The sequence below is a fragment of the Aricia agestis genome, chromosome 15, assembly GCF_905147365.1.
Source record: "Aricia agestis chromosome 15, ilAriAges1.1, whole genome shotgun sequence".
In the NCBI taxonomy this organism is placed as follows: Eukaryota; Metazoa; Arthropoda; class Insecta; order Lepidoptera; family Lycaenidae; genus Aricia; species Aricia agestis.
Window position 1 is genome coordinate 5,409,739 of NC_056420.1, and position 12,378 is coordinate 5,422,116.

Here is a 12,378-nt window from a genome sequence, read left to right on the forward strand (position 1 = left end):
CTTTTTCTACATTTTTACATCAAAGTTTTGCGTTTTACGCTAAAACTAAACGAAAACTCAACTGAATTTTTATTTTATAAATGGAAGATTTAAAAAAAAACATAGATATAAAGCAGCAATAATAATTAACATTAAAATAAATATAATTTGAACTTGTGTGCCAACCCTATGACTTTATACTTATTAAATGAGTGTCTTATATCGAGACCAGCATAACTGTCGCCATTTCTTTTCAAACCTTCGTCCAGCAAAATGGAAAGTCTATCTTTTGACGAAATTTTCAGCCAAATAAAAAGGAACTTTTATTTGTTGGGAATACCTCTCGGCAAGAAACCGCGCTTCAGATATTATATTTCAGTTATGATCGTCTTTATGACGATCGTTCACGAATCTTTATTTTTCTTCTCGAAGTTTAGTCGAGAGAACTTTTTGGAGCTCACCCAGTTAGCGCCATGTTTAAGCATCGGAATATTAGCTACGATCAAAATTGTGCTCATAGCCAATAAGGGAAACAACATATTAGAGCTAGCGAATTCGCTAAAAACACTATACAATGACGCAACAAACAACGAGGGGAAGAATCAAATTTTACGCGAAGAGATGATCTTTTTGAGATACCTCGTGAAGTATTTCTTCATGTTGAACGCTATTCTCATATGCGTATATAATTTTTCGCCATTCTTTATATTTGCATATTATTATTTTTGCAAGCATGAGCAAGTATGGAGATTGCCGTATGCCGTGATTGTGGGTGTATCCACGGAGTCGTGGTATGGATGGCTTTACGCGTATTTCCATTCGACTACTAGTGGTAAGTTGTAATGTTTATTTTACGTAAGTCTGCATTTGGTACTATTTTTATAAAGCTTCAGCCCTGTGGGAATGATAAAGGAGCCGGCCCATTCAATGTTATAAATTGGAAAGTGTGTTTGTCTGTTACCCCTTAAGAGGATACACCAAGGGCGAGAGAAATTGAAAATGTATTGCTGTTTCACCAATCTCAAGTCTCCCACCGCAGAGCGCGATAGAGACAACACGACAAAAGTTCTAATAAAAGAACAGAAAATCTTCGATTCGTTGTCCGCTGATTCCTTCTCCAAAACTTAACCGATTTAAGTATTTTTTTTATTAAGAATTAAAACAAGGCTTGAGCTATGTTCCTATGTTTTATTTTCTTTGTATATTCTAGCCAGTTTTGTTTGCTGGGTGTTTGAACACAGAGGAAAATCTGGCCATTTTCTTTGGGTTTTTGGACGTTCTTGTCTTTTTTAATAATAAAATTATAAACAAAAAGAAAACATGGGGACATGCTAATAGATGCCATATATATTCAGAAAAAAAATCATTACTCTACCGGCATTATCCAGGGAGGAAACAGGGGACAACGTTTGTATGGAAAAACGGCGGTGTGGACTTCTCTTGACGCTTAAGCCCCTGAGCGGATTCAGGTTTATGGTATTGGGATACTTTGACTTTCGGAAAATAACACATTACGGAAAAACGCACGCTTCTCGCGCGGTAGAGGAGTGATCTCATCAGATTTAAATATATATAACTTGTATATTATCAGCCGTGATTTTTTGTAAAACTTTATATGTTCAATTTTTACATTGTTCTTTTGTTCTAGCTTACCTACATTTATAAGTCTTTTTCAGGTTTCATAGTAGTATTGTACTTCACGACTGTCGACGCCTTATATTTTATCCTCACCACCCACACGTACTGCCAGTTCTCTCTTCTGAGTGCCGAAATCACACAACTTAATGAAGAAAACTCTTACCTACTCAACAACATTGTGAAGAAACATCAGCATATTTTACAGTAGGTTGACACGTAGCGAAATCTAAGCAATCGTGTAGTTTTTATGAAATAAGGGGGCAAACGAGCAAACGGGTCACCTGATGGAAAGCAACTTCTGTCGCCCATGGACACTCGCAGCATCAGAAGAGCTGCAGGTGCATTGCCGGCCTTTTAAGAGGGAATAGGGTAATAGGGGAAGGTAGGGATAGAAAGGGAACGGAATAAGGGAGGGTAGGGAAGGGAATTGGGTAGGGGATTGGGCCTCCGGTAAGCTCACTCACTCGGCGAAACACAGCGCAAGCGCTGTTTCACGTCGGTTTTCTGTGAGGACGTGGTATTTCTCCGGTCGAGCCGGCCCATTTGTGCCGAAGCATGGCTCTCCCACGTCTGAAAAAAGTTAGTATGAAAAGTTTTAATTTTGTTACATGATTTTTATGAAGTTTTCAGAGACTTTTGTAGTAGCGCGAGTTTTTAATTTTTAGTTGAGAAAAAGAATGAAACACCGTTGCTTGAATTAAATATACTTCACTGTGTTTATATTGAATTCAAAGATATAGAAATGTATAGAATTCTGGAATTGTCAAATTCAATTCAAATATAGCTGTCATCCATTATGGCATTTAAGACAAGACAGAATTGAATATTCCCTTCTGTTTCCTTTCCATTTCTTGCTGTTCCATAAAACATATCTGTACCTCAGAGGTATACAATAGTAACTCCACTTTTTTTGAAAATGAGTTTTTTGCACCATTAAAATCGCAAGAACCAGTTCTACTTAATGGTATACGACATTAAATCCTATTACATCTAGAAAAAGAAATATCCAATCGTATATAACATTAAATCCACTAAAGTCTAACTAGTAAAGGACCTCAAATGACCATAAGATTATTTACCTCTACGCTTCGCGCGTACATAATATTATTCATTAAACTTTCATTGGACAAAATGAGAGGTAAACAATAGTATCTCCTTTAAACGTCTTATGCTATTGATCTTTATTTCTTGGTGTTAAGATACTTTTTACAATGCCAAAAATTGTTAGTAGTTTAGTCCACATGATTCTTGTGGTAGTTTTAACTCATAGTAATTACCTAACAAAATATTATTACAACGATCATTCTCGTTTATATACTATCATATTAGGTTTCTATTAAGCTAACACTAGGATTTAAAAACGGGATGACTATTTACCGTGTTCAGGGCCTGTTTCGCCGCGTCCTGATAAAGTGCCGGATAGGCTATCCACAACTTATTTGACAGATTCTCCATAATCTGTCAAGTCAAGTAGTGGATAGCCTATCCGGCACTTGTCAGGGAGTGGTGAAATAAAAACAATCACCCTTATTACTTTGTTTTGAGCTTCAGATATTTCAGCGCTGTTGCAAGCGCTGAAATCACACTAATATTATAAAATATGTCAAAATTTCTTTGTTTGGATAACTGTCCGTCAATCACGCTGAAACTAAACGGATTTTGATGAATTTATAATATTATGTATTACCCTGTTTATATATAGACAGGGTATGAGCTGAAAAAAATCCATTTCGGGGGAGAATATTCTGCTATTGTATGTATGCAATTCAGAAAAAATGAGATTGGTTCAATGTTCTCCAAAACTTCTTTTGACCAGGAAACATTCAAAAAGTTAGTTTAAATATATTATAAACGGAGAGGATTTTCTGTATCCACGCAGAAACCTATTCGAGAAACACAAAAGCCTCTTTCGAGACTCAAACATAATAACTTACAAAATAGATACCAGCTATGTCCACGACTATTATAGGAATCTTATATGTCCCTTGACTAACCTAAAGCGTGCGAGTTGTTGTTGGTTATCCATACTTCCATATCCATAGACCATATCCATATTCTTACTAATATTATAAATCCAAAAATGTGTCTGTCTGTCCGTCTGTTACCTCTTCATGCCCAAACCGCTGAACCGATTTTGCTGAAACTAATATTTTAAATGCAAAAGTGTGTCTGTCTGTCTGTTTATTACCTCTTCACGCCCAAACTGGTGAACTGTTTTTGCTGAAATTTGGTATGAAGATACTTTGAGTCCCGAGAAAGGACATGGGATGCTTCTCTGCATATTCTCTGCTCTGGGGCATGTCCACAAAAATTATTAAATCAATAATTGACATCGTAGCTCCTCATTTAGCAATGATTTTCAATGACTGTATAAAAAATGGTGTTTTTCCTGACTTAATGAAGCATAGCAAGATTGTTCCTTTATTCAAAGCCGGAACTAAATCGGATCCCACGAATTTCAGGCCTATATCAATTCTACCGACCTTTAGTAAAATATTTGAAAAAATTATTTTAAAACAATTACTAGTACATTTTAATTCTAATAATTTATTACATGATAATCAATACGGATTTACTAAGGGTCGATCCACAACGGATGCTGGTATAGGACTCCTTTGCAGTATTTTTGAGGCTTGGGAGGAGTCGCAGGATGCCTTAGGTGTTTTTTGCGATCTCTCCAAAGCCTTCGATTGTGTTGAGCATGCTACATTGATCAGGAAATTGCGCCACTACGGAATTAAAGACTCTGCTCTCAGCCTTTTGACTTCTTACCTTAAAAATAGGACTCAAAGGGTTGAGGTTAATAGTAAAAGGTCCAAAGGAACCAAAATAGAATTAGGTGTCCCACAGGGATCTATATTAGGCCCATTTCTTTTTCTCATCTATATAAATGACTTACCTTATCTAGTTAAGGATAATAATAATGAGATAGTGCTTTTTGCTGATGACACTTCACTTATTTTTAAAGTGAAGCGACAACAGTCGAACTACGACGAGGTAAACAGTGCTCTCTCAAAAATAGTACATTGGTTTAATGTTAATAACTTACTTTTAAATTCTAGTAAAACAAAATGTATAAAGTTTACTTTGCCCAATGTTAGGCAAGTCCAAACCAATGTAGTATTAAATGATGAGAAGATGAATTTGGTAGACAACACTGTATTCTTAGGTATTACACTTGATAGTAAATTACAGTGGGGTCCTCACATTGTTAATCTTGCAGGTAGGCTCAGTTCTGCAGCATATGCAGTCAGAAAAATTAGGGAAATTTCTGACGAAGATACGGCACGATTAGTATATTTTAGTTATTTTCATAGTAGGATGTCATATGGAATCCTTTTATGGGGAAACGCTGCCGACATTAATACAATATTTGTGCTGCAGAAGCGAGCCATACGTTCTATTTATAAAATGTCTGCTTTAGAATCTCTGAGAGATAAATTTAAAGAAATTGGTATTCTAACTGTTGCTTCTCAATACATTTTCGATAATGTAATATATGTTAGAAAAAATATAAGTAAATTTAAAGTTAAAAGTGACATTCACTCTAGGAATACTAGAAATAAGCACAAGCTAGATATACCGGTGATCAGACTTAGTAAAGTCAGTAAATCTTTTAAAGGTCAATGTATACGCCTTTACAACAAAATCCCAGAAAACGTTCAAAATCTTTCCATTAATAAATTTAAAAAAGTAGTTAAAGAACGTTTGTGTGCCAAAGCCTATTATAAGGTCAATGATTTCATAAACGATGGCACACCTTGGGAGTAGGATGGCTTCTTGCAAGGCTACTTCTTCATTATTATAGGACTTACAATTATGTATGTGGATATTGTATATAATATTTAGTTACAAAATTGTAAACTTTATTTTAAAAGATTAATTTTTTTCTCACTTTTTTTGGTAAAAAAGTGGGCCCCGTGCGAGTTTCTTACGCCGGTTCTTCTCGCCGGGTTAGTTCCCGAACCGGTGGTAGGCATCATGTAGGACTTTCTGAAAACATTTATTTTAAATTTATTCAGAAATAAAACAATTTTGATTTGATTTGATTTGATTTGATTTGATTCTTATCCCGGAAACATGTACAGTTCCCGCGTGTTAAACGAGATTTGGTTCAACGGACTTGCGGGGGCCATCTTGTTTAAAATAAATTGTATTTTGGTTTTAACTTTGTAAAGTAACTTTTGTTTTCATTTTGCTAGTAAACCTCTCAGAAATTCTATAATAATTCCATCACGCTACATACTGACTAGAGACATAATGTTTCTAAATGCCAAATTCCAATAACATCCACGAGGTTTATTTAGAGGTAAACAGAAGTATGATAACATATTAATGCTTTCTTAAAACACCTTAGTTCATTTATGTTGCAAGGTAAATAACATCAAGTCCACAAAATCAGACAAGAATTAACTTTAATATAATATTGTGTATTACAATATAATTTCAACAAATAATAATAAAACATAATGTACAGTTTATTGCAATTTTTTTAAAGCTACTATGTCAAAATTGCATTCAAAGTTTCGCTCCGCGCATTTTTGCCTGTCCTGTAAAATTTTTGTTTTGGCAGTTAATGTTGTATACCTCTGAGGTACAGATATTATCCAAAACGATTTTACTTTAACGCGGCGTCACCTTAAAATTTATCATTCAAATTCATAACTGAAGTACTTCATACTTAAAATAAGAGGTAGCCAAAAAAAAAGCTGACGGATTTCAATAAAGTTGTGTCCTATAACTGTCTGTATTTAACAAAAAATAATTATAATATTGTACAATGCTGCGAAACATTTTATTATAAATATTAAGTACATTTTAGTCTTTTTTCTTCATTTCAGTCTAGCTAAGAAATTGGAAAAAATATTTGAAGGTCCTAATTTATTTAATGTCTTAATTGGATCGCTGGAAATATGCGCCCTGGGATTTAATGTTGTTGTAAGTTAATTAAAAAATGTATTAATAACATAAATCCTAAATTCTAAGAGATTGTAACTTACTTTTGTTGAAAACAAAAATTGCGACTGTATAATAGCAATTCCATGTAGCTAGCAATAGCTGTCAATGAGCAATTTGATTGGAGCGATTCATCGCAAGTTATAAGAACTCTATTGCGGGGCTAAAATGGTCACATTTAGCAATTCCTCTCAATCAATTCAGCAAATTAATTGTCGAAACTGTCAAACTGACAAATGTCAAATTAGTACGAATTACTACAGTGCGACAAGGTTAAATATGAAGGTGGCGCTGCTCGTAAATGAGAACTGTCAAAAATGACGATTTGTATAATTGCAGCGTTAGTTCCTTTTTTCGACACGTTCATTAAAAGGACTTGTCGAGTTGTAGACATGAATTGCAAGCAGACTTGCATTTTGCAATTTTAAAAAAATGAATCATATTATGACTCTTAGTGTGATTATCCAAAGCGACCATTTTAGCCCCGCTGTACTCGGCGAAACAATATGGCGGTAGCGGTCATTGGCTCCCTGTGAAAAACTTGTCATTTTCTATACAAAGCCGCGATTTACAACGGCAGATGACACTTAATTGTCAATCGCGGCTTACATTGAAAATGACAGGTTTTTGACAGGGAGTCAATGACCGCTACCGCCATGTTTCGCCGAGTACAGTATAGTTACAATGCCAATATTATAAGAAACGCCGATAAGAAAACAATCTCTTTGCGAAAAATTGAAACTAACGTTCGTATATGTGCAGCCGCCCTTTAAACTCAAACTCAATTTCAAAATTTTTTATTCAGAATAATTTTTTTCAAATATTCTCTGAACGTCGGGGCTACACAGATGCCTACTACACCGTTACTTTAAACTCGTATTCATACTTTTCCATACTAAATATTATATTATAAAATATGTGAAATTGTGTCTGTCTGTCTGTTACCTCTGCACGCCTAAACCGCTGAAACGATTTGACTGATTTTTGGCATGGGGATACTTTGAGTCCCGGGACATAGGATACTTTTTATCCCTGAGAAATGTGCGGTTCCGGGCGGTTTCTTATTTTTATTATAAATGGAAATATTATTTATTTTTATATAAAATATTTAGCTATTCATACATATTTTCCTTAGTTCAGTGTATTTAGCTATAATAGTACCTAATCAAACCCCATTTTTTATCTTTTGCGATTATTGTGATGGTTAAAACGTATTTATGTGAAAATGTTGTGTGCGGCTATAACATTTTTATAGTATATACGTGGAGATGAATATATTATCTTTCATTTGAAACCAAAATATCCTCGCAGTGTGGCTCCTAATTCTTTAAAATGGTTCCTGAAAATCGCTGATATTTGTGAAAAAATGTGATAGCTACCTTAAATAAGCCAAGTGTTTCAGATGGGTGATTGGGCGCAGTTACCTGGAGTTATGTTATTTCTGTCCTCTGTCCTAGTTCAAATTTTGATGATCAGTGTATTTGGAGAAAAACTTATGCAGGAGGTAAAAATTATTTTTCAAATCGACAATCAGGAAGCAAATTATTTAAGCCGATACTACACCACACTGTATTCAGAAATCATGTATTCATATTGTATTCAGAAACGATTCAGAAATTGAAATCACATTGTATTTCGTATCACATTGTATCTCTATCACATTGTACATCACATTGTATCTCTATCACAGAAGAAAGAGAAATCACATTGTATTCAGAAATCGAATACGCCAAACGTTTGGCGTATTCGATTTCTGAATTCGTTTTTCGTATTCGGAATTCCGTGAGACTAGCACACATGTTCGGTTTTTTCACGCGGGAAAGCTTGTACTTGAAATGTACTCGCGGAATTCGTTTTGTACGGAGAAAAACGAACGTTTGCGGCAATTAATGTATTTTCTACTGATTTAGCATTCGGATTTTCAAATAAGGAAAATGAATTCGGAAATCAAATACGAAAAACGTGTGTGTGGGGCCAGTAAGGTATCAAAATTTAAAAGATTTTTTTAAAACAGAGTATGAAAATTGGTGACGCCGCGTTTCTTTCCCAATGGTACAAGATGGACCGTAGATCTAGAAGAACTATTTTACTTCTGATTGTCAGGTATGTTAGTATTGCACACAATTGATTTATTATAATACGAGCTTTTACCCGCGGCTTCACTCGCGTTAAGAAGTATTATTATATACAAACTTTCACCCCCTATTTGAACCCCTTGGGGTTGGAATTTATCAAAATCCTTTCTTAGCGGATGCCTACGTTATAACATCTACCTGCATGCCAAATTTCAGCCTGATCCGTCCAGTGGTTTGGGCTGTGCGTCACCTTTGAGTTTTATATATATATAGATTTTGCTGAAATTTGATTTTGAAATACATTGAGTCCGGAGAAAAGACATATAGGATTCTTTTTATCCCGAAAGAATGTACGGTTATCACGCGATTAACGATTTTGTGCAACGGAGTTGCGGGCATCAACAGGTTGTTCGGGTGAACACCGTTATCCTTAAAACCATCAAATGAGCCCGTCAAAATGAACAACTTTTTCTATCAGAACAATTCTGGGAACTCAAAAAAAAAGCCGTCTTCACACCCATACAAATTGCCCGGATCGGAATTTCGTATGGGCTTGACGGATTTTTTTGAGTTCCCAGTATTGTTCTCTTGGAAAAAGTTGTTCATTTTGACGGGCTCATTTGATGGTCTTTAGGATAATGGTATTTACCCGAACAACCTGTATATTAAAAACAAACATAATATTAAAACTTCATGATGCTAATATAGTTTAAATAAAGTGCAAGCAACCTGTTTGGAAATGAGTGTAAAAAAACATTTTTTGTTAAAGAAGGATTCTCCCATTTTTTCGTAAAAGGTAGCCCCGTGCGAGTTACCTTCTCGCTGGGCTAGTTCCCGAACTGGTGGTAGGCCTCATGAAGACGTTCTAAGGCCCGTATTTTTGGTCAGCACTCAAGATGCATCTCGGTCTCAAGACACGGTTAAGTAAAAAAAAGGCTCTGTGATTGGTTGCCTGTCAAAATTTGGTCCAATCACACAGCCGAACCGCGTCTTGATACCGGGTCGCATCTTAAGTACTGACCAAAAATACGGGCCTAAAAGTGTTAGTTTTGTGAACCTGTTTAGAAAAATAAATATTTTCATTTTCATTTCAATATCACGACGACGCGATGTGACGCTACAGTATCTCTGTAGGACAGTAGTCTCATTTTAGGCTTTTTAACATTCAGGACTGTAATTATTGTTTCAGAGCTCAACGTCCATGCGTGTTGACTGCTTACAATTATTGCGTCATCTCGTACCAAAGCTTTACTAAGGTAAGTACTAACAATAATTAAAAAGTTACCAAATGCGGTGTTGGGTTGCTTGTTCCTCTTTCTTCTGAATGGCTTATTTAAACATCTATCACAGGGGTCACCAATTAGTTTCGCTCGGTGTCCGTTTTAAGAGACCTTCGCGGTCCACACATTAAAAAAACTAGCTGTTTGACCGAGCTTTGCTCGGTATCCGATGAAAATGACATTTTCCAGAAATGATTCCTAGCTAGATCGATTTATCGCCCCCAAAACCCCCTATATACTAAATTTCATGAAAATCGTTGGAGCCGATTCCGAGATTCCAATTATATATATATACAAGAATTGCTCGTTTAAAGATACAAGATTAAACAAATGTAATTACGAAAATTACAAAGGTATTTGTATCAATGTGAAAAGTTACAATTTTTGTTGCTACATGTTCAGTATGTCTAGACCGAAATTAAATTTTTAGTGAAGTTCATCTTCGAACATGCTTGGTCCGCACACAAAGGGTCAGCGGTCCGGTTGCGGACTGCGGTCCGCCATTTGGTGATCTATCATATTAGATAACGCCCGCAATCATGTTGCGCTAAAATTCGTTAAACGCGCGGCAACCGTACATTTTTCCGAGATAAAAAGTATCATATCGGTCCTTTCCAGGGACCTAAAGTATCTTCGTACCAAATTTCAGCAAAATCGGTTCAGCGGTTTGAGCGTGAAGAATACTTAAGCCGTGAAGAATACTTAATAAGGATACTGAACTGACAGACGGACAGTATCGCATTTATAATATAAGTATGGATATTATGTGGATTCATAATGAGTTGGACTCGCCCTTGAAAGGTTTAGTTATTTATCAAATTATTATCTTTTTTAAATAAAACTCAAAGGTGACTGACTGATTGACATAGTGATCTATCAACGCACAGCCCAAACCACTGGACGGATCGGGCTGAAATTTGGCATGCAGATAGATGTTATGACGTAGGCATCCGCTAAGAAAGGATTTTGATAAATTCCAACCCCTTGGGGCTTAAATAGGGGATGAGAGTTTGTATATAATAATACTTCTTAACGCGAGCGAAGCCGTGGGCAAAAGCTCGTATATAAATATAATAATACTTAATTATTTTCACAAGTAAGATGGATAATAATGCGGGTGGTCCGGACCCCCAGGACCCCTCCTTATATACGCCCATGAACTAGTACCTTTCTGGTCACGAATAAACGATTTCCGTTAAACGTACAATAATTACTTTGCTTTTTATTTATGTGTAAAGTTTAGGGTTACGAGTTATTTTAGGCTGATGTACAAATAACTGCTATTTATGACTGCGGCTTGTGTGGTTTAAAGGCTCCACATGGGACATGATGGATAATTATAATGGTGGCAGCTGTCTATATTATCAACGTCAGTTTTGGGCAAACATAGACAAATATTACCCTATACCATAAAGTTAATATACCTAGCGGAATGGAGCAACGATCTCGAGCTGTCAAACGAAACTAAAATTGGTTTTCATCTGTGTGAAAAATATGTGACGTATACATTTAGACAAGCATGATTGAACATGAATTCTATGAGATTAAATTGTCAACGTGCGGCACGCGTGCCGTCACGTCTCTTTTACTTTTACCGATAGTGACATCTCTCTTGCTCAGGCCTTTGTTTCTCTATTCCGCTAGGTGTAATAACTTTATGCCCTATACACCTTTATAATCCATACTTAATATTATAAAAGTGTGCGTGTCTGTCTGTCTGTCGCTTCTTCACGTCCAGACCGATTTTGCTGAAATTTGATATGGATATATTATTTTGTGTTCCGGGAAAGGACATAGGATACTATTAATCTCGGATAAATGCACGGTTACCGCGCGATGAACTAATTTTGACGCAACGGGCTTTATCCAGTCGCTTACAATATTGTTCCATCATAGGCCAACATGGAGAATGGAGATGCCATATCAAACTTTATTTTATATTTGGGTAAAATAACAATATCATCATAAAATATATTTTTAAAACAGTCTAAGGCATCCATTACACGGTAGGTTTTACTGTCAGTTTTACCACAGTCATGGCTGTGACTGATGGATAACCTACCGTGTAAGAGCGTGACAGACGGTTGCATGAAGTTGATTGACGAAAATATTATGGATATCTTGATTTTTGCTTCATCAGTCACGAATTTTGAGTGAGTGTAGTCACATCTGACAAAATAGTAAAAAAAAACATATAATTCCTTTGAAAATTATGGCTTTGACTGACATAAAACTGAAGAGAATTGAGTGATCGTCTAATACCATTCGTCAGTCCATCAGTCAAACATAATTCATGATTGACGGAATTGACTGTCGCTTGCATGAGCGTGTAATGAATGCCTTAGGCACTTATATAGTTATTATATTTTTTCCAGATAATAAGCACATCCTGGTCTTACTTCACATTGCTGAAGACTGTTTACTCATCGGAAAGGTTTTAAAAGTATTTC

General features: G+C 35.7%; 1 protein-coding gene across 1 annotated transcript; it reads left to right on the top strand.

The window, feature by feature from the left end:
* Positions 1–252: 252 nt before the first annotated feature.
* Positions 253–12,369, top strand: LOC121734452 (putative odorant receptor 85d). The gene is made up of 7 exons (XM_042125065.1): positions 253–811; positions 1,656–1,821; positions 6,459–6,555; positions 7,976–8,077; positions 8,588–8,676; positions 9,838–9,904; positions 12,304–12,369. The coding sequence occupies exons 1-7, from the start codon at positions 253–255 to the stop codon at positions 12,367–12,369; spliced, it is 1,146 nt and encodes a 381-aa protein (XP_041980999.1).
* The last annotated feature ends 9 nt before the right edge of the window (positions 12,370–12,378 follow it).